Source organism: Elephantulus edwardii, unplaced genomic scaffold (genome assembly GCF_000299155.1).
Source record: "Elephantulus edwardii isolate Elephantulus edwardi_28Jun2011 unplaced genomic scaffold, EleEdw1.0 scaffold00041, whole genome shotgun sequence".
Taxonomy (NCBI): domain Eukaryota; kingdom Metazoa; phylum Chordata; class Mammalia; order Macroscelidea; family Macroscelididae; genus Elephantulus; species Elephantulus edwardii.
In genome coordinates, this window is record NW_006399791.1 from 133649 (window position 1) to 160442 (window position 26794).

At 45.2% G+C, this 26794-nt stretch overlaps 1 protein-coding gene across 1 annotated transcript in view; it reads left to right on the plus strand.

The window, feature by feature from the left end:
• ARNT2 (aryl-hydrocarbon receptor nuclear translocator 2) overlaps nt 1–26794 on the plus strand; it is a 197412-nt gene that overhangs the window by 1436 nt on the left and 169182 nt on the right. Inside the window, exons 2-3 of the mRNA XM_006885116.1 lie at nt 9107–9221; nt 20832–20879. Of these exons, the coding sequence (XP_006885178.1) occupies nt 9109–9221; nt 20832–20879 (161 nt within the window). The 5' untranslated portion in view covers nt 9107–9108. The remainder of the gene's footprint in view (nt 1–9106; nt 9222–20831; nt 20880–26794) is intronic.

The following is a 26794-nucleotide window of genomic DNA, read 5'->3' on the forward strand; positions in this document are numbered from 1 at the left end:
TTGTGCGGGGAGAAGGGTGCAACAATGAATGAATGGAATCCCAAAATCTCTGTAGATGTTCATTGAAATGAAAAATAAACAACCTAAATTTAAAAAAAAAAAAAATCTCAGTCTGAAACTGCCTGGTCACATGCCTCCATTCCACTCAAGTCTGGACTTGTCAGAGAGCAACATCAGTACTTTTCTCCTTTTCTAATCATTGTTCTGATCAAGCTGCTCCTTGGAAGCAAGGATTTTTGAGACTCTGTCTCACATAGTTGGGGCATGTAGCCAGGAGAGACCAACCTTTGCAGAAAGACATCATGCTTGGAAGGGTAGAGGGACAACACAGGAGAGGAAGACCCTGGATGAGATGGATTGACATAGTAACTGGGGGAGTGAAGTTAGGTGTATCAGAGACAGTGACACTGGCTCTGGACAGAACAGGGTTCAGAGCTATTGTGCATAGGGTTGCTATGAGTTGTAGTCAAGTCGATGGGCCATAACAGCAACAATCTTTGTTCAGCTTCTAGTACAGTCCCTGATTAAGACAGGGGCTTGAGAATGGCTCCTCTAATCCTATTTCTCAGATGATAAATAGTTGGGATGACTATGGCAAGGATAGTAAAGGTGTCAGAACTAGAACCAGACTCCTTTTGAGCTCTGGACCTTTTGAATAAATAAAGAGTGAATGGTGGTCTCCCTGTATTGCCGCAGAAACTCCTGTGTATCAAGCAGGGTGTGGTGAAAGGAAATGTGCAACAAATCCATCATATTCTTCTTCCTTTTCCAGAAAAGGTTTGCCCCATGCAGCCTCAATATAAGAGTAGCATCAGGTGACCAAGTTCCACCCCCCATCGCCCTGTCTTCCCTTTTTGAGTTCTGAAGCTGACACAATGTGTATTTTAAGGCAGTGACATCATCGCTTCACCTTCAGCATTCCCTTTATTTAGGCCCCTGTCATTTTTCACGTGTACTACTGTGACTGTCATTCATTCATAGAACAAGTTGAACAAGAGTGAATCCACAAGGCCAGACACAGGGAGGTGGTTGTTCAGGGATAGGTTCCTTGAGAAAATGATGTTTGAGTTGAATCTAAAAGACTGTTAGGATTTAAGTTGACTGAAAGAGGGAAGAGAGGACTCTGAACAGAGGACCTAGTATGTGCAAAGTCCCTGAGGTGAGATGGAACGTGGTGTGTTCAGGAATTGATTGGGCCATGTGGTTGGAGGGGAGATGTAGTCAGGAGTATATGCAGTGGCCTGACTGTACAGGACCTTGGAAGTCATGACAGGGAGCTCAGTGTTTGTGCTGAGAGCACAGAGATGCGCAAGGAAGGGCTAGCCTGCCCAGATCTGCTGTGTAGAGAAGAAATGGGAGGACAGAGTGGATGCAGCATACAGCTTCCATCTGGGCTAGGGATGTAAAATCTCAAAGCTAGGATGACTCTGTCACTCCTGAGGTGGAGACAGCCAGCCCACCCAGCCATGGAGGCATTCTTTTGTAAGAGTACCATGCTGTGGGATAACTAACCACATTAGTGCATGTCTGTCACTTCACTGGCCCTGTGGCTGGGGTGCATGCCTGACTTTCCACTGCCCAAGTTTCACATCCACAAATGGAATGATATTATTTTACCTGCTCCATAGGATGGATATAAAATCATGTGTGATATACATGGCAGAGTGCCTGGATCATGGCTAGTGACCAGTGCATTTCTTAGTTTTTTATCATTATTAAGTGAATCCATTCCATTTTCAACACTCAGATCATTAAACAGGAATTGCTTATAGTTCTCTAGCTATAAATGCTTTCTGCTTTGTCTTCCGTGGAAACCCTTTGAACATATTTATTATTATTTTTGTGATCATTTACATATGTTCATTGGAAAAAAGACTCTAGACTATTCTAAAGGCAAAAAGAGCTCTTAGAAGAATATAAACCCACCTTCTAAGCCTATCACAGAAATAACCAAGGTTAACACATAGGTAGACTTCTGCACACCTTCTTTTTCTGTGCATATAACAAAATGCAGACACGTACGTACATACAAACACACTCTCTTACCCACAAAGATCTTCTTGCAAGGTGTGAATTTTTCAAGGTTGCTTAATATTTCTGAGTCATCATCCAGAAAAGATGTACCCACTTACACACCTAACCTTAGGTTGTGACCATGATGGTGTGGTCACCCTGTAGATATATGAGAATAATTGTAGTTTCTTCTCTTCATAGTGTAGTGGTCAGCTTCTCAATTTTCTTCTTCTCTGAGTGAAATACAGAAACCCTTGAGCAAATCCAGAATGAGCTCACAGGGTCAGAGCCACTTTCTATGCAAACATGCAGTCTTCTCTGCTCCACTGTGCACCAGGCCCTGCCTTTGGCACATGTGTAAACGTTTTTATCTTGGCCCTGGCCAGGTACTTCCTGCAGCCACTTCTCCTGAGTGGAAGCAGTTTTGAGGATGATCAAGGCTTTGCTTGCTTCTACTTGACTCACGTGCAGAGGTCACTAGATTTATGAGGCAGCTCGTCACTTTTCCAGGGAAGGCTAAGGCTGCTCATCAAATTGGCAAATATGGACATAGGTTACAAGGGAGAGACACTTGGATTTTTTCCTTGTGTTTGAAGTTAGTAAGAGTGGTTCTTAAAAAAATATTTGAGGAAATATTTAGCATTTAAAGTAAATTTGAATTCCTCTGATTGAGTTTTCTATTTTATTTGGTACTGAAAATTATCCAAAAACGACTGGAACAGTACATCAGCAGAGAACTGCCGGAAGTCCAGGCTGGGTTTAGAAGGAGTCGTGGTACTAGGGATATTGTAGCTGTTGTTAGATGGATCTTGGCTGAAAGCAGAGAATACCAGAAGAATGTCTATCTGTGTTTCATTGATTATGCAAAGGCATTTGACTGCGTGGATCCTAACAAACTGTGGCTGACTCTGAGAAGAATGGGAATCCCAGAACATTTAATCGTGCTAATGCGAAACCTATACTTGGACCAAGAGGCAGTTGTCAGAACAGAGCAGGGCAACACTGCATGGTTCAAAATTGGGAAGGGTGTACGCCAGGGATGCGTCCTGTCTCCATACCTTTTCAACCTGTATGCAGAGCAGATTATCCGAGAGGCTGGGCTCTATGAGAAGAAGCGTGGCATTAGGATTGATGGAAGATCTATCAACAATCTGCGTTATGCAGATGACACAACCCTGCTTGCTGAAACTGAGGAGGACCTCATGCACTTACTGCAGAGGGTCAAGTACTGCACTCTTCAGTATGGACTGAGGCTCAATGTCAAGAAGACAAAGATTCTCACCACTGGACCAATTGGCAGCGTCAGGATGGATGGTGAAGAGATTGAGATTGTCCACAGCTTCAGTTTGCTCGGCTCCACAGTCAACACTCTTGGCACCAGCAGCCAGGAAATCAAAAAGCGTATCGCGATGGGAAAGTCTGCTGTTGGGGACCTCTCTAAAGTACTCAGAAGCAACGGTACCTCTCTGGAGACTAAGGTGTGCCTGATACAGGCCATGGTCTTTGCAATCATTTGTTATGCATCAGAGAGTTGGACAATGACTAGGGAGGACAGAAGGAGAGTTGATGCCTTTGAGCTGTGGTGCTGGAGAAGAGTACTGAATGTACCATGGACTGCCAGGAAAACAAACAGATTCATCTTGGAGAGGATTAAACCAAGCTACTCCTTGGAGGCAAGGATTCTGGGGCTTCGTCTGACATACTTTGGACATGTTGCCAGGAGGGACGGGTCCTTAGAGAGGGACATCATGCTTGGGAGGGTGGAGGGACAGCGCAGGAGGGGAAGACCCTCTATGAGATGGATTTATTCGGTGACTGGGGTAATCGGGTTGGGTGTGTCAGAGGCAGTGTGGTTGGTGCAGGATAGAGCTGGGTTTAGGGCTGTTGTGCATAGGGTTGCTATGAGTTGCAAACGACTCGACGGCACATAACAACAACAACAACATCTGGAATACGTTTTTTTGTGACCAAAATTGCACTTGATAAAGAGAGAGCCATTCCTTACATAAACTTTGTGATCATATGAACATGTTTCTTTGACTTCATAAAAAATACCCGCCTTAAATCAAAAGCTCATTCCAACTAAATTCAAGAGCTAAACAAGGTTGCTCACCCTTTGCAGGAATCATGATACATTTAGTTATTCTCTGTGTGCTTATTCTTTTCTGGGCAGTGTGCTGGCCTCTTCACTCACATGAATGAATTCCAAAAATGACTCTTTAAGGTGGATATAATGAACATCCAGTACATGTCCTTATGCTTTGACCTGGTACACTCACCACATAGCTAGTGGTTAGGACTTAAAGTTGATTTAGGACTTAAAATGAAATATGTCCAACTGCAAAGATTCATAATACTATCTTAGGTCAGTATTAGTGAATATTTTCTAGAAGTCTTGGCCAGTGAAATAAGACATGAAAAAAAAAAGCTTCACTATGCTTAAGGAGCAAAAAAGTATCATATCATTATTTGCAGTCAATATAATTTGTAAATTTAGAAAGAATAAATGAATCAATAAGAAGGTATTAGAGCAAAGAGACGAATTTGATAAACTAGGAAACATCGGAATGCCCTGAGAAACCCTCCATATAAATATTGACAGGTTGACATTTCCATTACAGTGAGGAGGGAAGGGCAGCCTTGGCTACCAGTCAGACCCCGGAAATTAGTTTTGGCAGAGTTGTTTCAGTTCAGATGTCTTCATAGCTACTAACCAAATGGGAAGTAAACTGGGGAGGAAACCCATTCCCACTAGTAGCAATGATAATAACACACAGTAATACAACAACAACAACAACAACACAGAATGCCTAGAAATAAACCAAACAAGACATTTTCAATTCCAAGCCTTGTGTTTCGAATCCACCAACTGCTTTGTGGGTGAAGGATGGGTAGTCTCCTGTCATGCAATTTACTATGGGTCTATTCCAACTGGACTACACACAACAACAGCATGAGATGATGAGTATGGCACAGGATAGGACAAGGTTCAGATCTGTTGGTCATAGGGTCACTTGGGCCATACTTGACTTGAGGGAACCTCACAACAACATGTGATGAAAAATAACCTGATGCCTTAGTGTATTGTGTACCTGTCTCCTTCCTTTGAGATTTTTGGCCTTAGAGACCTCATAGAGTGTCACCAAGAGTCAGAATTGACTTTTAGGTAGTGGATTTGGTTTTGACTTAGTATGTAATAAAAATGAAAAACTTTATTAAGCTAAGAAGGAAGTGTTATAAAAATTATAAGCATATACATACTTATATAAGTGTTATAAACATGCTAGTTTCCTCAAAATTTATTTTTAAGTTCAAGGTAATGCAGTTCATCCCCAAATGTGAGGGTGCATTTTAGATCTCAGCCTAATTATTCTGTAAGTGCAATGAAAGAATAAACGAGGAAGAACAAGATAGTTATATAAAGTGATAGAAGCTTGTGCTAGTAAAAAATGTTAAAATAGTACAGTCCTTGAGTAAGAATAACTAGGTAATTGACAAAGAATTATGTAAGTCTAGAATTAGGCCTCTTTCCTAGGTGTAAATATAGAGTAGAAAGTGGTTTGTAGAATTTATAGGGAAAGGAAGACCTGAATAAGTGAGGTTCGGTCAATTGAGATTATTTCATTAAAACTCTGCTGCTTAAAATTTTTCTTATCTGTTAAAACATCTAATAAAATAAAACTTTCTCCTAGGAAAGGAAGCAGCAGGTTAGAGAAAAAAAAATATACTGTCAAATATTTTCCTAGAATGAGTCGAATCTCTAATTTTTTTATTATGAAAATTAGATGATGCCAATAGATAACAAAGGTACTCGATCTATCTCAGTGGAAAAATGGGCACAAAATATACAGATGTCATTTATGATAAGAAACTGGGATGAGTCAGGCCTTCATAAGAAATGTTTTGTGCTGATGGCATTGGAGAGATGGGCAACCATCTTTTTGTTACTGCTTCTTTAGTTCCCTCTGCTGGAATTGTGTATGAGCCTGTCATTTTTAACTCATGGTGAGACACATGTATATTAAACTCACTCCTTCCCCCCCTCTCCATAGTGCACTGATGTTAGGACACGTGCATGCGAACATGTTCTTACCTCTCTGCACCGCAGCCTGCCATCCTCTCCAGTGAGAAGGGAGCAGCACACACCTGTCAATAAGTATGCGGTCTTTCACAGTGTGTGGAGGATGACAAGGGGGTATAGACAATGGGGACAGTGCAAGGCAGGCTGGTTGTGGATCTGCCCACATGAAGCTGGCTCTATTGCTAATAAGCAGACAGGAAGACTGGGCAGTCTGGTGCATGGCTCTCACCCTCTCTGTGCCTGGCTTCTTCATCTGTCAGTGGAAGGAGTCAGGCTTGAACTTTTCCTCAGTTTATGTCCCCTCAACAGCTCCCATGTGGAGATTTGATCTCTCTCACCCTTATAACTATGTAATTGGTGCTGTTTCTGTTTCCCCAAATTAAAGGCTGATGCATATGCTTCCCCCTCCCCAAGCTATATATTGATCTCCATTCCTTTATTTCCCCCTAACACTCCTTCCCACAAGCTGGAAGGGAATTGAGGTAAGGGAAAGGATCTTTCTAGATTTGCAGATAATGGCCAAGATCCTGTGTGGCATTTCCTTAAAAGTAAGAATAAGATTGTTGTTGTTGTTGTTATTATGTACCCTTGAGTTTACTGCAACTCATAGTTACCCCATAGCAATGATTCTGAACCCTGTCTTATCCTGTGCCATCCTCACCGTCTCTGATATACTTGATCCCTTTGCCCACACCCGTTGCCAGTGGCACTATTTTAGAAGGGGAATCTTGAGGAGTCCTGGTGGCATTGTAGGTTACATGGTGGGCTACTAATCAAAAGGCCAGCGGTTCGAACCTACCAGGCACTTCACAGGAAAAAGATGAGACAGAAAGTCTGCCCCTGTGAAGATTTACAGCCCCAGAAACCAGATTGGGAGGGGGGGCGGTGACAGAATCAACTTGAGGGCAGTGGGTTCTTGAGGAACTGTATCCTGTGAAATTGGTTATAAGAAGTTCACCTTTTCTCTGAAATGGAGGAAATTCCCATTCATTTCCACCCATCTTTGCTCTCACTGTGATCCTACCCTTTATTCTTGGGACTTAATGTGTTTTAATTTTCCTTTTAAAAAAAGAAAAGTATATTTCTTATCAAAAGCAGGATTTTCTATAAGGAAAAAAGTACTTTTCTTATCAGAATCATAAATCACCACTGTTAACATTATCTGTCACAATGCAGTACAGTTAATTGTCTAATAGAGAGAAGATGACCTTGAGAGAGAACTGTTTAAAAGGGATATGTGATTAGATATTATTGTCATGACAGGAGTCCAGAACAAAGGCTGCATAGTGGAGTGGACTTGGCAGGGAGGGATTGTATAACAATGAAAGAATTTTTCTTTTACTTTTCAAAGAGAAGAGTGAAAGGGGGAGGGGAGGAGTGGTCAGGGAGAAAAGTGCAGCATGAATGAATGGAAATCCAAAATCTCTGTAAATTTTCATTAAAATTAATAAAATTTAAAAAAGAGAAATGCCCCTCACAGTACTTCTCCTTGTACACATTGGTTAAAAAGAAAGGAAAATTATGATAGCTCTTAAATCTTTATGAATTCAGCACAATGAGTACGTTAAGGTTTTGTTTGTTCATTTAAAACAAATTCTTCTTAAACAATGCTGGAGTGAACTAGTTCAGGGTGACCTTGGGAGGTGTTTATGAAGTGTTCTGTGTTTGGCCATGACTGTGATATATCACGTGGCCACCTTGTTTTTGCTGGAAGGAGGCAGAGGGCAGGAACCCACACCGTGTACGTGCCACTAACATCACACCCCCCACAGGGTCCAGGCCCTCTCTTCAGCCTTTAGTGTCTCTTTGAAATAGAGGTTTGAAGACCATTACTTCTCTTCTGCCTCAGCTAAGAGTCGGACTAAGAAAAGCAAACACCATGGAAGTCATTTCCAAGAACAATAAACAGAATCAGAGATGCCACTTGAAATAGTTATCCTACCGTTTAGTGGTCTGAATTTATGAACTTTCCCGAGAGTGGGGAAGTTAAAACATTTTTAAATGCACAGTTCCTTTGACATTAACAGTGCCTTAAGGAGCTTTTGTGGCATTTATGCATTACCTATCAGGCTGCTAGTCAAAAGATCAGCAGTTTGAATACCCTAGCCACTCTCAGAGGGAGAAACATGGACGGACACTCTCCTCCTGTCTGAATGCAGTGGTTTGACATGACCGTAACAGGCTTCTGAAACTGGCTTCTTAAGGAAATCCTAGGTTTTGACAATGATGCTCAGTATTAAGTATCCCCTTCTAGACCTTTTTCTTTAACTTACCATTGACTCCTGGAAGAGCCTGCCCTGGGGCTGCCCCTGGCTCACTATGTGGCCTGACACTGTTTCCATGATGCTGGGCCTCCCAGTCCAGGGTCCAGTCATCAGTGGGATGGGCTGACTCTCGTTGGGCTTGCCTTAGCTACTGATGAGAACCACTGTTGGACCGCCCCCCCTCAGGCTCTGACCGGGCTGCTGGGATTCCTGGTGTCTGCTTGTCTCCAGGGAACTGGGAGATACAGATTCCCCGTGAAGGCTGCTGAGCGCCACTCTTTTCAGTCATTGTTTCAAGTGTGAAGTATGAGAGTGCTGCAGACAGAAAGGCGTCCCAGCATGGTATAGACGGTTCTGCTCTCAACTGCTAGCTGAAGTATTGGCGGTTCAGACCCGCTCTGGGGGTGGCTAGGAAGAATGGTCTGGCAGTCTGTTTCTAAAAGGTCACAGCTTTAAAACGATGAGTGCAGTGCTGTGCTGACACTGTTGAGAATAACATGAGTTGACATCAATTCCATAACAAGTGATGGTTTTTGTTTGCTTTGAGGCGAGGTGAGAGGAGGTGCTGGTAACATCCTTTTCCAGGGAAGGAAGGCAGAGCCCCAGAGGGGGTGGTACGTGGAGTAGAAGCCACTCCAGAACCCAGGCTCTCAGCTGATGCGTTCAGGACTGCACAGCTAACCTCTTGTCTATCAATCACTAGTTTCCCCTGGCATTGACAAAACCCTTTGTGTTTGCTGAATTCCAGAAATGGCATCAGACATCCCTGGATCCGTGACGTTGCCTGTTGCCCCGATGGCAGCCACTGGGCAGGTGAGGATGGCGGGGGCCATGCCCGCTCGTGGAGGAAAGCGGCGTTCTGGGTAAGCAGCTTCAGCGTTTCCGGGAGTTAGACCCAAGGGTTGAGCAACACGCTTGACCCATTAGGAAGAATGTTGTTTTTCCCCTTGTGTAGAACAAGAGCTCAGCAGTTTGCATACTGTTAAGGTTTTTCAACATCCCTAAGTAGACACATGATTTGCCTCTGAGAGTTTGGGGAGTCAGCACCCAGCTGGAGACTTCTGTTTGCTTGTCCTTGTGATAAGAGTGTGATTTGTATCCTGCTGGGCCCTGCTCAGTCCATCTTTCTAAAAGGAAAGGTCCCACCCGTTATCCTTACCCCTTGAAAGGAGAGCAGCACTGAGTCCAGGTTCTGGGGCTGCAGAAGACCGATGCGTCCTAATCCTTTCCTTGGACTGCTCATCTTTGCTTGGTGATTTGCAGGAATTCCTTTCCAAAAATTGGCTAAAGCCCCACACATAAAGGCCAGGCCCCTTGTATTATGTGCTTCTACTCTTCGCTAGATTTTAATCTCTCTCTCTATGTCATTGCTGTTGAGTTGGAACCGACCAATATAGCTGACCCACCAGGGCGTTTTCAGAGGCTGTAAATTCTATCGAAGAAGACTGCTCATCTTTCTCCCAAGGACCTACTGGTGGATTCAGACCATCAGAGAGGTGCTACCTTTTAGCTAGAAGAACCCCCTAAGGACTAGGCCACTATAGCTAATAGTAATAGTGATCAGTAAAAATCTTATAATGTCAGTAATAGTTACTGACTGAACTGGTTCTGAAAGGACGCGAGACACTATCAGTCTTGAGCAGATGGAACCTAAAATGGCATCTGCTGACAGAAATCACCCCCTGTGCAACTTACAGCCTCCAAAGACCTGCTGGAAGGTCAGCAATGAGTTGGTTCTGAGTCAGTGGCAATGAGTGAGATGAGTATGATGTCTGTAATGTTTGTAGCTGCGCATAGATACACAGAATATCCCTGCAGCCATACATAACTAGCAGTTCCTGACTCATTTTTTTTCTGACTCATTGTACCAATTCCCTTTCCTTATTGCATCAATTTTGCTTTCAAAGGATCTCAGGCATTGGAATCCATTTTCACTTGGAATACAGTCCTCCCCACCTTTTTTTTTTTAATTTCTCTGTTATGATTTTGGTAAAAGTTTGCAGATTAAATTGATTTTCCACTCAACAGTTCATTTACATGCACTTTGACTCGTGACTTTGGGACTGGGTGCAATCTGTGATGACCCATATAGCTCTACAGGAAAGTCACTGTCACATTACACACAGGCCCGTGTGCCTCCATTTTCAAATGGGCATTTTAGGCCCAAGTGTGTCCTCTAAGCATTGAGATTCTTTTTTTTTTAATAGTACTCTGATTTATTTACAAAGTTTGAATACATTGTTTTTCAGAGAAGATTGTTCCCAGTTTCCTTCACCCCACCTATCTTAAATACAGTTACAACAGCTGTCTATGAGTATCTGGGGTGGAGTAGTGGTAGTCTGAAAAAAAGTGGAGCCCTTATCATATACATTTAGATGGTAAGAATCCTGTTGTTTATATAGTTCTATATTAAAAGATGGCCTAAGGGCTTTTTTTGTAAGCGTGTGATTTGACTGAGAGTTTACAAAACAAATCGGGTTTTCATTCAGTCATTCATAAACATTTTGCTTTATGACATTAATATTCAAGTTGTAACAACATGCTTCCCACTCCCTCCCTGTGGTCCTCATTTCTGTTAATCCTTCTGTCACACACCATTTGTCCTTTTAAGCACTAGTCCTGGGCAGTAGGAGTGAATGCCTCCCTGTTTTTATTGTTCACTTTAAATGTTTGTCTATTCAGAGAGTTGGACAATGACTAGGGAGGAAAGAAGGAGAGTTGATGTCTTTGAGTTGTGGTGCTGGAGAAGAGTACTGAATGTACCATGGACTGCCAGGAAAACAAACAGATTCATCTTGGAGAGGATTAAACCAAGCTACTCCTTGGAGGCAAGGATTCTGGGGCTTCGTCTGACATACTTTGGACATGTTGCCAGGAGGGACGGGTCCTTGGAGAGGGACATCATGCTTGGGAGGGTGGAGGGACAGCGCAGGAGGGGAAGACCCTCTCTGAGATGGATTTATTCGGTGACTGGGGTAATCGGGATGGGTGTGTCAGAGGCGGTGTGGTTGGCGCAGGACAGAGCAGGGTTTAGGGCTATTGTACATAGGGTCGCTATGAGTCGCAAACGACTCAACGGCACATAACAACAACAATTGTTTGACTGAAAGTTGAGCCACAAGGATAAGTTTTGTTCAATATTCCAAAGGTAACTAAGGTCCATGAGGGCCTGAGATATTTGCAGCTCTTGAGCAGGTTGAAAAAATCCTGAGAAAGTGAGCTCAGTGGCTGTACCATAGATCCTTGATTCCCAGGCATGATGCTAATATAGCTTCCCTCTCCACAGCTGCCTAGTCTCCACAGCAGAAGGAGCTGAGCTGTATAATGAGCTGTGTGGGTGCCTGGGGCAAAACTCAAATCAACTTTGTAATAAAGGATGTGGCTGGGCCCTGGGGCTTACTGCAAACACAGCCAACCTCCTTTAACTAGCTTCTCTTGCTAACTAGGCGCTAAACTCAGAGGAGACTGGGTCACTAAAGGAATGCAAATGCTGATTTTTCTCTCTCTTTTTTTAAAATTTCAGGTCTTTTAAAATTCTTGTATGAGAGAGCGCAGATACACTAGCATCCCCTGGGGACAAAGCACCATTTCTAGCTCAAGTTCCTTTTTTAAGAGGAAGCCAACACAGGACTCTTTGATGAGTTTGGGGTGGGCTGGGTCAGGGCCAAGTGCTGCAGGGATGCTCGAGCCCAGCCCACGTTCCCTGGACAAGGAGGCCTCTCTGTGTCTTCTGGTTCCTGGTAGAGTTCCACTACCCTTCGCACGGCAGGTGTGCTGGGTCTGTGCCCTGCAGGGCCCTGGCTAAGTGAGCGGAGGGGCCTTCCTTCTTTGAACTGGGTGTTTCTGAACCCCGCTTGGCATTCATCCCTGATTTCTGCTTGTTCCTTTAGTTGATCTGTTCTCTCTTCTTACCTGTATACTCATTCTCTTTTCTGAAGACATATTCTGCAGCTGTTAATTTTGCTACCAGACACACTCTCTCTCTTTCTCTCCCACTCACTCACATAGACCACACCCATGTCCACTTACAGATAACTAAGGAAGTAAGACACATAGAGAAGAAATAAGCACCAATGATATTCCTATCTTTATATTAGTGAGTGCTGTATATATGCCCATGTCTGTAGTAGAGCCAGCATGGAGCAAGTTTAAAAATCTAAACTTTTTACCTAACTTTTCCCAGACACCTTGAGTAAATGAGTTGCTGGTCCTGAGGCCTCAGAATAATTTTCTCTGGGGAACATTAAGGTCAGTTGGCCACAAACATTTTATCTCTGTCTCTGTCTCTCTCTCTCTCTCTATCTCTCTATATCCTACTCAAAGTAGGATAGTTGAGTGAGTATTGTCCTGTTCTTTGGTGCCATCCAGCTGACCACGATTCAATAGTGACCCCGTGAACAACAGATCTGACACTTGCCCTATCCTGTGCCATCCTCACCATAACTGGTATGCTCAAGGCCATTGGTACAGTCACTGTGTCGGTTCATCTTGTTGAGGGACTTCCACTCTTTATCTGACATTCCACCTTTCCCTGGTTGACTTTTTTGCCAAGGACTGATTCCTCCTGACAACATGCTCAAAGTATGGGAGGTGGAGCTTCACCATCCTTTGTTTTAAGGAGCTCCCTGGTGGCACTTCTGCCAAGACAGACTTGTTTGTTCTTTTGGCAGTCCGTGGAATATTCGTTACTTTTCTCCAGCACCACAGTTCCAAGGCATCAGTTCTTCTTCTGCCACCCTTATTCATGGCCCAACTTTCAGATGCACTGGAAGCCGTTGGATGTTGCCTGCTGTGTAGTGACTGGGAAACAATACAAGTGAAAGCCTATGAACCAGCCAGGAGGGAGGGTCTCAGCACTTCCATTCCCTCCTCTGCAGATCAGCAGGCATCTTCCGCCCTAGGTGCTTATCTTAGATAATAGTATTGGCATGGGGGGTGGGGAGAATCCTTTTTTGTGTGGTCCATTTGCCTCCTTCCGTTTCCTCATCAGGAAGAGGGTAAACTGACCATGTTCTTTCTCCTGACTCCTGTGACTTATGTAGGATTTAGCCCCTGAGTCTAGAATGCTCCATTTTTTTGTTTGCTTGTTTTTGTTTATTGTTTTGGGTATTTCTTAGAAATACAGCTCTATGTAAGGCTTCTTTCTGTCCCCAATATTTTTTAAAAATTGTTTCATCATGTACATTTTTTTCCGTTTCCTCCCTCCACCCACCAAACTCTTTAACCCCGTTGTTGTTCATTGCCATCAAGTTGTAACTAGCTCACAACTGACTGTCCAGGGGTTTTTCAGAGACTGTAAATCTATCACGTGGGGGGAGATTGCTCATCCCTCTCCTTTGGAGCACCTGGTGGATTTGAACCACTTTGCCTCTGGGCTGGCAGTGTCAGTCCTTACCCACTAGGTCACCAGAGCTCCCTGCTAACAGAAGGAAGGATCTTCGACTCCCACGGGAACCGCTCCAGCCCAGTGTTTCAAAGGCAAGGAGGACCAGCCGCTTGCTTGTTTTGGATCCTCCCAGTTGCATGCTTGGCCCAGCACTGTGGCTCCTTGGGGTCGGATGTTCTCCCAGCCTCCCTAAGAGCTTCCTCCACAAGCCTCTACGCAGCAAGCTGTGTGCATTCCTAGCAGCAGGGACACAAGGTGAAGGTTCAGATTCTTTAAAAGAGTAATTCCACATGTGTGGGTGAGCTGAGCCAAAGAAAGTCACCTGAACTGCATTTTTGTAGGAACTTCAGATCCCGGCGTAGGTGTGTGGAAGGAGGGGACTTCAACAAGGCATGTTCGGTCTTTATGAAGGGAAGCATCAGTAATGAGTTAGGATTGGAATCTGCTGCGGGCAAGGATTTTTGTGTACCATCGAGCAGGGATCAACCCATAGCTGACCCTCTGGCAGGTTCTCAGAGGCAGTTTAATTGCATGGGAGGAGATTACCCATCTTTCTCCCATGGATCAGCCAGTGGATTTGAACTGTGTGCCTTCGGGATTGCAGGGCAGCTCCTTATTGCAGGCCACCGAAGCTCCCTTTTAAACATTAAGCTTCTAAAATATAATAATTGAGGGGAAACTATTCTCTAACTATGTATCTATGTACCTCTCTATCTCTATCTATCAATCACCTATCTATTATCTATCTGTCTGTCTGTCTGTTTGTCTATCTATCCATCCATCCATCTCATGTTCCTCCAGAATGAACCATGAGTAAGTGGTTTGTGCAGCAAAAGGCATATTGTTGTTATGTGCTGTCTAGTTGCTTGTGACTCATAGCGACCCTATGTACTACAGCCCTAAACTCTGCTCTGTCCGGTGCCAACGCACTGTCTCTGACACTCCCATCCCAATTACCCCAGTCACTGAATCAATCCACCTCATAGAGGGTCCCTCTACCCTCCCAAGCATGATGTCCTTCTCCAAGGACCGGTCTCTCCCCCCAACATGTCCAAAGTATGTTAGACGGAGCCTCAGAATGCTTGCCTCCAAGGAGCAGCCCAGTTTAACCCTTTCCAGGATGAATCTGTTTGTTTTCCTAGCAGTCCATGGTATTCTCAATACTCTTCTCCAGCACCACAGCTCAAAGGCATCAATTCTCCTTCTATCCTCCTTGGTCATTGCCCAACTCTCTGATGCATAACAAGTGATTGCAAAGACCATGGCCTGTATCAGACGCACCTTAGTCTCCAGAGAGACACCGTTGCTCTTCAGTACTTTGGAGAGGTCCCTAACAGCAGACTTTCCCATGGCAATACGCCTTTTAATTTCCTGGCTACTGGTGCCAAGACTGTTGACTGTGGAGCCAAGCAAACTAAAGCTGTGTACAATCTCAATCTCTTCACCATCCATCCTAATGCTGCCAATTGGTCCAGTGGTGAGAATCTTTGTCTTCTTGACATTGAGCCTCAATTCATATTGGAGGCTGTAGTCCTTGACCTCCTGCAGCAGGTGCTTCAGGTCCTCCTCAATTTCAGCAAGCAGGGTTGTGTCATCTGCATAACGCAGATTGTTGATAAATCATCCACAAATCTTGACCCCACATTTGTCCTCATAGAGCCCAGCCTCCCAGATAATCTGTTCTGCATACAGGTTGAAAAGGTATGGAGATAGGATGCATCCCTGGCGTATGCCCTTCCCAATTTTGAATCATGCAGTGTTTCCTTCCTCTGTTCTGACCACTGCTGCTTGGTCCAAGTATAGGTTTCACATTAGAATGATCAAGTGTTCTGGGATTCCCATTCTTCTCAGAGTCAGCCACAGATTGTTATGATCCACACAGTCATATTAAGTTTATTTAAAATACATAGTTGTTTATTTGCCTGGTGTGTTAGTCACCTGAGACTGCTACAGCAGATATACCACAAGCAGGTGTCTTTAACGAACAGAAGCTTATTTTCTCACAGTTCAGGACAGCCGACATCTGAATTCCGGGCACCAGCAGCTCTGGAGGGAGGAAGGCCCTTATCTCTTTTTGGCTCCTCGTCTTTGTTTGGGGTGGCATCTCTCTGCTCCCTTCAACGATTACTTGCTTCTCTGTCCAAAATACTGTTTGTTTGTTTTTTAATCTTAAGACATGCCTTATACTGATAAAAAGGTCTCTTTAATAAAACCGTTCCCAGTGGGATCACATCAACAAGGATAAGTGGAAAAGCTTTTTCATTGAGTTGGAACCAGCTCATAGTTGACCCTCCAGCTGGGTTTCAGAGGCTGCAGATTGCACGAGAGGAGATGGTCCATCCTTTCCCCCTCAGAGCCAGTGGTGAGTTTGAAGAGTCAGAGAGGTACCACCTCTGGGTTAACAGTGCAGCTCCCTGTAGGCGGCTGCTCCAGAGTGCTCTTCTTCAAGGATCGTTGTTGTTGTGTACTGTGCAGTTGCAACTGACCTATAGACGATGCTCCAGCTGTAAATCAGAGGCAGTTAATCACACTGGATGAGAGTGCCCGTCTTTCTCCTGTGGAGCAGCTGGTGGATTTGAACCCCATACCTTTGTGTTGGCAGCACTGTTTCTTTCCTCTGCCCCTGAACACTCGTCTTGGGGTACTACAGTCACTTTTTAACAACTGGTGGGCATGGCTGTGCTGGCGTTACGTAGCTCAGTGGGCTGCCCGGGCTCTGCAGGATGACTGTGTGGAGCACCCGTACCACCTCACCTTCTGTTCACAGAAGCTTCAGACTGGCTGCCGTCCCTCCTTCACTCACGCACTGCTAGAAGGGCCTGGATCTTGAGCTCTATTCCGTGATGACATTGTTATTCTTAACAAGATTTGTGGTCCTCGCTCTTTACTAATTGCAAGCTCAGAAATGCCTTTCACAGCGTTTTTATCAAAATAAAAATTCATGCTCAATGACAGGAAATTGAGGCTTAGAGAAGTCTGCTCAGCCCACCTTTCGAGACTCTCATTGTGCTGAGTTCTCTAAAGTGAATACAGTAGGACTCAGAAGTCATATTTTGATTTTTCTTCCTTTTCACCCAGATGCTTCAGTATAATAGAGATGCAGAAAAGACATAAAACAAAGGGTGATTTGCTTAGGCTTTTTATAGCAAAAGAAATAAGCATAGTTGATTGCTGTTTGTAAAGTGGAGAAATTGTAGTGATGGCAGAAGACGCAGACTGGAGTCGAGGCAAGTGTTGCTCACAAAGCCCTCTAGGTCATCGGGCATCATCAGGAGGGATGTGTATTTGCTGTGAGCTTACTCTCCTGTGTGAACAGGTGAGATCGTCTTGGGGACAGGTGAGTTCATCTAAGGACTTGAGCAATGGTTTGTGTCCTGATATAACTCCTGGGTTCTCTGCCACCTTTCATGTTCTCACAGAGGAGATAGGACTTCTTGATCCTTGATTTCTCGTGGAACTTGGCTCCCCATTTCCCTGAAGATTTCAGAGCACTTCGCCCCCAGAGCAAGGCTGTTCATCCCTGCCTTACACCCTCTGCGAGGTAGAACCTCGGCTCTCTTGGCCGTGATGGGACCTTTGACCACGTGGCTCCCTTTTCTGTTCAGCTACCCAAAGGTCCAGGTTATATGAGTCTAAAATCAGAGGCCCTTGATGTGTGTGGAGAGGGCATTCTAGAAGCCGAGCTTTGACTCCATTTTCAAATCTTCCCATGAGCTTGCAGTTCGTGTTGCACTTTACCATTCCTGTAACAGCAGTCAGTCTCCTCCTGTAGTGAGTTACAGCCTTGAGACCCCAGGGTGGGGTTGCTGGGAGTGAGAACTGACTCGACACTCGTGGTTTTGGCTGTTCCTCTAGCCTTGATGCAGACCTGGTCGTGTCCCCTAAGAATGACAGTCCTCTCCTCTAGGGTCCAGCAGGTGTAGGACATCACAATCTACCCTGAAAGGTCTCTTGTATTGTAAAATAGATATAAGATGTGATAGCTTGTGCCAAAAGGGTGTTAGTTCACACCATTATCAGTAGATCTTTACCGTGATCCTCTGGAAAGACACATGATTGAGGAAGCAGTTTCACTAATAGGTTGCCAGAAAAACCTAGCTTGTTGCCTTCCTGGGACCCCCCTATAATAATGAATGGTATGTGCTCTTGACCAGTCATGGAGTGATAAAGGGCTGTGCTTCCAACTAAAAAGCACACAGTTCGAATCTACCAGCTGCTCTGCAAGAGAAAGCTACACAGTCTTCTCTCATACGATTTCCTGTCTCTGAAAACCCAGTGGAGGGCCAGCTAGGAGTCAACTCTGTCTTAATAGTATATAACAACAACAATTCTCACCCCAGCAGTCCAAAATTTTTTTTTCACATTCTTTTTTTAAATATTTTATTTTATTAATTTTAATGAAAGTTTACAGAGACTTAGGGTTTCCAGTCGTTGTTGCACTTTTCTCCCTGCTAACAGCCTCCTGCCCACTTCACTCTTCTCCCGGAAAGGAAAAGAAAAACTCTTTCATTGTTATGCAATCCCTCCCCCCAAGTCCACTCTACTGTGCAGCCTTCACTCTGGAATTCTATAATGAAAAGAATACCCATTCATATATCTCTTTTAAACAGTTCTCTCCCTCATCTGTTTCAATGTAGTATACATCATCCCTCCCCACCTTTTCTGTCTTCCCTCAACCCTGATGTCAGTCCTGTTTTACAACAGTGGCCCTATGTGATATTTGTCCTTTTGTGATCGAGATATTTCACTCAGCATAATGTCCTCCAGGGTCATCCATTTTGCTAATATTTCATGAGTTCCATGAATGACCCATTTTTGATGTCTGGCTAAGCAGCCGTTGTCACTCTGTGACTGTGAATGTTTTCCCTTCCATCTCTGTCCTTCAGTAAACCTCTTTTGGTTTTATGTCAGTAGACTGTGATACTGGTCTACAACAGGGTGAAAAACAGAGCTGTCTTTGTTGAAACCAGCTATTCTATATTTTGGGAATCCTTTGTTCCCAAGAAAACCAAGTTGTCACCCTAATCCAAATGATGCCAGCTAGGGATTTTGCAGAAGCTTATCACTCTCTTTATCATGAGCTAAAATGCATTTTAGAGATCACATCATATCTCACACCCTCTGGGAGAAGTTTCATTAAATGCACACATTGAACTCATTGGGAGTTTGAAAACAGTGTTTCTTTTTCTTAACCTTGAATTGTTTTTGACAGCATCAAGATAGATGTTCAGAAATCTCCATGCTGCCTACCAAATTGCTATTTCCTATAGTGAACACGAGGTGGCAGTGTGGCTCTGCAGAATTACTAGGGAACTTGGTAGCGATTTTGAAGGGTTATCTCCCTGATGGACTTTGCAGGAAGGGTGAAATGATGGCTTAGTAATTGATGCAGAGTATTGAAAGCTCTGCCTTCATTTAGAAAATCATTTATTCAACCTCTGTTCATCAAATAGGCAACTTTGTCATAGCTGTTGGAGTCTGGTTTCCCAAACTGCATTGTGGGGAACACAGCTGTTTCCCTGTGGGTGAGTTTGTGGTCATTTAACAGGTCTTACTGTTTCTAAGTGTTCCCTACCTCCTGCTTCGCTCTGTGCATGGCTGGGTTTTCGCTATTACAAACATCTCATCTAATCACCTGCCTCCTGTTGTTCTTTCCTTAGCAGCCGGTGTGACCCATGTAGAGAATGAGGACCAGGAATCTCACATTGGTTAGGAAGCCCTTCAGGTTCCGATGAGAACATTGGCCAAGTGTGGCCAATGCATAAAACAACAACAACCACCAAAATAAAATAGCCATTTTTAAGAAGGGGGTAAAACATCCTCTGCCCTATCTGATCCCAGCTTCTTGAGTTCTTGCAAAGAGTGGGAATGTGATTTGTCTCCTAAGAGGCCTCTCAGGTGTGTGTGTCACAGGGATGGCTCTTTACAAGCTGCTTCCTGGTGGTCTAGGTGTCCCCTGTCTTTGCAGGTCACCCATTGCCGAAACCCTCCCTGTAAAGCATGATGGGATGGAGTGTTAGCCACTGTTCTAGGCCAGCAGCACCCGTGCCATTCTTATACCAAGCTTCCCAGACAGGGAGCTTCTCCATTTAATGCTTGGAAGGCTGACCTCCTGTCTGCTTGAGCTCCTTCAGCTCTGAGTCCCACCCAGTTCTTCCCATCCCACCATGAGAAACTAGCCAGTGTGGGTCTTGGGAGTCATTCTTCCTCCGGCAGCCCCTTCCCTGAGATCTCCAGGGCAGCCTTGACATCAGCAAGGTTTGACATCCCGTTTTGTCTTCCAGGGCTTCTGGGTATGCTCTATACCCGCCCTATCCACCCTCTCATCTACCAGGGCCCTGTTAGTTGACATTTCGAGAGCCCTGTTTTATTGAGGAAGGAATGCCCGGATGCTAACCAAACAAGTTCCTATCTAGACTTTTTGTTCTGTGTTTACATTTAGAGGCCCAGTGAAATGGGAGTCTGAGTAATTGTTTAGTGCATTTCAACACGCAGTCAGCTCAAGTGCTTTGAGCCCAGAACAGCCATTTATTTGAGCCTGAACTTTACAGCATGATGGCCTTAAATAGCCTTTCCATGTTGATCCGTCAGAACCAGCCACATTCTCCAGCCACGCAAGCAGTGTTATGTCCTCTTTACCTCACAGTTTTTTATCACCCACAAAACGTCCTGTTTTCAGAATCCCCTGAACTTTTGTAGTTAACGTACTACAGAGTAAAGTGACGGGGGTGGGGGAAGTAGCCTCAGCGTGGAATCAGTGGTGTAGCGGGAAGGTGATATACCCCATAGGTGATGGGGAGAAGGAACATGCACCACCCCCCCCCCAGCACAGCCTGAGCGATACATTGTCCTGTAGAGGGCCCTCGGGAGAATGATTTGACACACACTTTTGCAAAAGTCGCCCACCTGCCCTGAAGATCTTCCATTTGGTCTCTTCCAGTCCTGAATCCGTTAGATGAGCATGCTGAGCTTAGTCCTGGCCAGGGTTGACACTGGACTAGTCGGATGAAGCCCACTCTGCCCATTACGTTACCAGCTCTGATGTTCTGCCTGTGATCAATGCTCACTTACGGTCTTGATTTTTCAGAATGGACTTTGATGACGAAGATGGTGAAGGTCCCAGCAAATTTTCAAGGTGAGTTTTACTTTATTTCTTTAGATTTAAAGAGGCCAATGGCCAACACTCTGATTATTGGAATCATACAGGAACTGAAAGACATTTTCCCCGGAAGGGCCTTTGCCAACAGTTTGACCCTCTCACTTGTCTCTCCTTCTGAGTCTGTCTTTCACCCCCAGTGGCAATCAGCTGTGAACAGTTCCGCAAAATCCCAGTGTGGATAGAAGTACCAGAGCTAAACAATACAGTCTTAGCTCTGTGTGCCTTTGAAATGAAACAGTGACTTCTAATTTTGCTAGATTTCTATTTTAAAAAGATAAGCCTAGCGTTCAACTTTACACAAACTGTCGAGATAAGGCCTCCCTTTCTACCCCGGAAAATAAGGAATGATATGAGAAAGCTGGGTGGCCCTATGTGGGCATAGGAGTTAAAGCTTGATTTACACTGGCTACATACACGATAGCATCTTTAACTGGGTGGTGGCAGGGCGGTTTTCATCCTGAGAGCAGACAGCCTCATGGAGAGATGCTGAATCAGCGGCGGAGGGAGTGTCACATACATGACACACCTATGGGCCCAGGTGGACCCTCCCCTTGGCGCCCTTTTTTTGTTTTGGTAGGCGACGTTTGGCGTTGTTGATGGGAAGGCATGACTCATTCATTCTGTTCTAACAGAATTCCCATGGGCCCTCAGTTTACTGCCGTAATCATTTGCTTTGACCTCCATCCCACCATCTGAGCCTGCCCTGCATCCCGGTTGCCTTGCACCTGGAAACTTCTCCTAGGTGGTAGTGTCTTTTCTCCTGTCTGTACACCCCACGATCTAGAGTGACAGCCTCAGTTGCGTTTACAAGTGTTCAGAAGAAGAATGGATGTCCTTGTCAAGGCCTGGGTCTACTGAACAACAGCAAAATTAACAATAGCGTGGTCTCCTTCACCCACTGTTAAGTTGATTCTGACTTACAATGACTTAACTGATCTCTATGCAGGTTTCAGAGGCCAGAAGTCCTCGGGGGAGAAGACAGCCCATCTTTCTCCCCTGGAACAGTTGGTGGATTTGAACTGCCAATCTTTGATTTAGCAGCCTATCACATTACACACCACTCACTGGTTGTCATTGTTAGGTACTGTCAAGATGAGTATGACTCATGGTGACCCTGGGGACAATAGATCTGGCCACTGTCCTACCCTGCACTATCCTCAGAGCCCCTTGCTGTTGTCACGGTGTCAATCTATTTCATTGAGGGTCTTCCTCCCTTGCACTGACCCTCAGCCTTTCCAAGCATGCTGTCACTCTCCAAGGACTATTGTTGTTATGTGCTGTCAAGTTGGAACTGCCCATAGCTGACCACTGAAAACCCAATGAACAGGAGAGGAATATAATATTAGCGTGGAAGTCACTGAAAAAGAGGAGAAACAGCTACAAACAGCCTTTAGTAATTGTGACATGCCATGTACGAAGTGTGAAGGTAGGAAAACCAGAAGTTGAAGATGAAGATCAAAATGGAATGGCTTGAGCCACTTTGAATCAAACAGTCATATGATCTATTAGGCCAGGCATGAAAAACTAAGAAAGAGTGGTGTTGCATTCATTATGAAAAAGACAATTTCCAGATCTGTCTTACTGTGTTGTAAATAATAGGGCACTATTAATACACATACAAGGAAGACTTGTTAATATGAATATTATTCAAATATATGCACCAGCCATTCACTAGAGTTCCTTCCTTTTATTTATAGCTGGCTGTGAATTAAACACACAGTCCCATAAACCCAAGAAGAACGTTCAGCTTGTTACTGTACAGAAAGCCCCAGTCTTTAGGCCCTTAGTAAATTCCTTGTCAGTAGATAAAGTAAATTATCTATCTTAGTAAATTCCCTTCCCGGGGAACATTTGCTTTCAACAGTGGCCCCTGGCTTCAGCTTTGGGTGAAAGAGTAGATAGCAGATGGAGAACATTTTGATCCCTAACAACCCTAGAGTTTCTAATCTCAGCAAGATCTGAATTCTAATGACAAAAGCTTGTATTCTTTTTCCCTTAGTGCAGACAGGACCCCAGCTTGCACGTCCTCCCATTTCTTAAGATACATGTTTAATAGCAATGAGCGCTTTGTTCCTGAACCCGAGCTAGCCATGGAAATGAGGGTGCCTATCACCCAGTTCTAGCATGCTCTCATCTTACACAGCCTCCTTCATACAGAAACGATGACTTTTGATTCCTGAACATCAAAATTTCCTTTCCGATAACATTCCATCCACCCGTGTTAACCCCAGGAAATGATGATTCCTGTGGTCTCGGAACATGAAGAGGAAGTGAGACGAGGAGGGACGTTTGCTTGACATTGAAGATCCGAGTCAGTGATGAAATAACACTGCAGGAACTCAAAGAGCTCATTGTGTTCAGCCACTCGTTAAAAAGCAGAAACCCTCGGCCCTGGGCCGCTGTTTTGTAAGCTTGTCATTGAGTCAGCTTTCAGAGTTCAATCCTAGGCTTCTACAGACCATGTCCCCTCATCAACATGTTAGCAAGGGATTGTTCTTCTGTCCAGGACTGTTTCTCGTAGGACTGAGCTTGAGGGACTTGGGAAGCCGCATCTACCTCTCATGGTTGGGTGGTGATGGGCCCACCGGCGGGTGGGAACAGGGTTGCTGCTCAAACTGTTCATGCACATCCTCCTCACCGTGGCCACTACCCAGGGGTGCGGTGAAAGCCAGCTTTGTGCGTGACCAGCCTGGGCTCCTTCTGTTTCCTGCTTCTCCTCCACAAAGCATCACTAATGAGAGCACCTCAGGTGAGGCCCTTGTGGGGATGGCGGTACTTGTACCCAGCACAGCTGGTGACTGACTCAGCCTGGTTGTGCAGTGCCCTGATTTCTGTCTCTGAGTGTCTATCTGTCCAGGAGTCTTGGCTGATGTAGTAGGCTAAGGATTGGGCTCTGAAAGATGTGGCTCTCTGCTCCTGTGGTGAGGCACAGCTTTGGAAACCTCTTGCAGCCACTCTGTTTTGCCCTCCCTGCTCACTGACTTGAAAAGACCCAGCAGCAGCTGAGTGTTTGGACATCTGTTCTACCAGCTTCTGTTGGGTCTCAAAAACCAAAACAACACACTGCCTTCAAGTCGGTTGCAACTCATGACGGCCCTATCCTGCTCCCGACCCGCTAGATTTCTGAGGCTGTGAATCCCTGCAGGAGGAGACTGCTTGTCTCTCTCCCACAAAGTAACTGGTGGATTTGAACTGCCAACCTTCTGGTTAGCAGCCCAACTCGTGATGCACAGCATCCCCAGGGGCCCTGCATCCTGCCTGCCAGCAGAACTCATGTCCCAGATTTGATTTGGGAAATGTGTTCACATTCACACAGGAGGAAATCTTAGCCTGTTTGTGACCTTGTCGCAACAGAGAGGCGTGAAGCTTCCTGCAGCCACTCTCCACATCCCGTCGGTGACACAGCCTCACGGAGGTGCACACAGGCCCGGGGCAGCTAAGGTGTTGAGAAGAGGGTAGTTAAAGAGGCCAAACTGTAGCTACAGCTGCACACAGAGCAGCGTGAGGCCAGAGGCGGAAACATGGAAAGTCATCAAAGAATAGTTTTTATTCTGTGGTAGCTGAGAGAGCTCAGAAAGCAGGAAGTCGTAGTCAAATAGCGAGAAGTTGTAACCACAGCTGAGGTTGACGGAGGTCAGGTGGTGGAGGGGATGAGGTGAATAGGTCACAGAAAGAGACAGAAGTGTGTGGTCCGTGCCTCTTCAGTTGTGAGGTGTTGAAGGTGCTGAGACGCTATTGGTGGGCGACCCGACCAGTGGGTGACATGGTGAGCAGATTGGAGAGTGGAGGGATGTGTGAGCCGTGAGAGGGGGCGTTTTACCACAGAGCTAGGAAGGTGTAAGGCTTTCTATCACGGAGCCAGCTAGGTGTGGGGCATTTTGCCTCCATGGAGGCTGTAACATGTGGTGCTGGCCTTATGCTTAGGCCTGACAGGTCAGCCTCACCTCCCACCTCCTGGAATCTCAGGTACGTCACCTGCCCCACAGCAGGTGCTAGTGAACTTTCCTGTCCCACTCAAGGAACCTCGAATTACATGCCAGAAAGGGCTCTGTTGAAGATGAGCCTCCCTGGAAGCTGGTGGTGGTGGTTGTGTGCTGTCAAGTCAGACTGACCCACAGCTGAGTCTCCAGTGGGTTTTCAGAGACAGTAAATAACATGGGAGGAGATTGCTCAACCTTCTCCTGCAGAGCAGCTAGTGGATTCGAGCCATATGCCTTTGGGACTGTAATGCAGTTTCTTGCCACTAGACCTCCAGCAGCTGGTAATGGTACCACATACCTCCTCCAGGGAGGTCAAACATGACTTTCTCTAACCTCATCCCTGGTAGAAGACTGTGGGGCCCCTGGGGGGTCAGGGAACGAGAAGCGGGCCCCTGGAGGGTCAGGGAAAGAGAAGCCTGTCATGCCTGAAGAGCCTGTAACCCCAGAGACCTGTTCAATGCACTGAGCCATTCAGAGGCCTGCACCCACTAACAGCCTCTCAGGATGGTACATTTTCTGTGGATTATCAGGACTGTTGGGCCTGCAGTTGGAGGCAGTTGCCACTAGTAGGCAGTGGTGTCTTGAATATGTTTCATAGTTGAGCCCAGGGACTTTCCAGAGCTGTCTTCTACAGACTTAAAGATTCTATACATTGTGCTTATCACATGACCTAACGTATATGGATGTGCGTGTATGTTGTGTTTGCGTATGAGTGATATGTTCTTCGTTAAGATGGCAGAGTGGAAACATGACTGGAAAAATAATAATGGAAACAAGAATGGAAAATTGTTAAAATATTTTCTAGTGTTAGATTTGTAACACTAACAACCAAAGTATTCACTCCCAAGCCTTTAGTTGTTGTTGCTGCAGGTTATCAACCCAGTTTTTGCTGTTACGCCCCAGAAGACCTAGTGACACTGTGGTAAAGAGTTTACCTGGTAGCTGAAAGGTTGGCAGTTTGAACTCGTCAGTGGCTCTTCAGGAGAAAACAGACCGTCTGCTTCCTTAGAGGCCTTGGAGGCCCGGTGGGCATCTCGGTTCTGGCTGCTGTGAGTCAGGAACTGGAGGCTTGGGTTGAGTTTCTCCGGCTCTCTGTACACCTTTCAAACGATTCAAAGGATCTTCCAAGGTGATCCTGTCTCTCTGACAGTGGTTTCAGCTACAGTGCATGTAGCACTTTCTCTTTCCAGAGAAAGGGGCATTTTCTTCTCCCAAAGGTCTCAAATACATTTGCCTCTCAGGCTGGCTGGGTTGTCACCTTCTGGTGGAACTGAGGCGATGGAGAATGGGCCAAGTGATCTCTTTGGGTCCATTGACCCTGGGGCTCACTTACCTATTCCACAATGAGGAAAGCTGGTGAAGACGTTAGTAAATTCCTACAAAGTCATCAGTCCAAAATTGTTCCTTATATTGTATAAGAATTAATAGAACCCACTCAACTACTAACCAAACGGGAGCTCTAGTGGCAAGAAGCTGCATTGCAATCCCAAAGGCTTGGGGTTTGAATCCACCAGCTGCTTCACTGAAGAAGGATGGGCAGTCTCCTCCTGTGCAGTTTACTGCCTCTGAAAACCCACTGGAGGGTCAGCTATGGGTCAGTTCCTCCTTGATGGTACACAACCACACAACATAAAAACTATCATGAAGGTTGGCAGTTTAAACCTTCCCAGCGGCGCTACTGGAGAAAAGCCTGGTGAACCCCTGTGGAGCACAGCTCTGCTCTGGAGGACTGGGGGCCACCGTGAGACCGAGCTGGGGACCAGGGGTTCTGGTTTCCCAACCTAGTGAACCTTCAAAGTTATCTAAACATAAAAACACTTGCAATAATCAGAAAAGCCCAATGAATTGGCCTTTACCTTTCCACCATGCCCAAGCTCATCATTTCCTCGCTTTGTTTTTTGTGGTAATTGT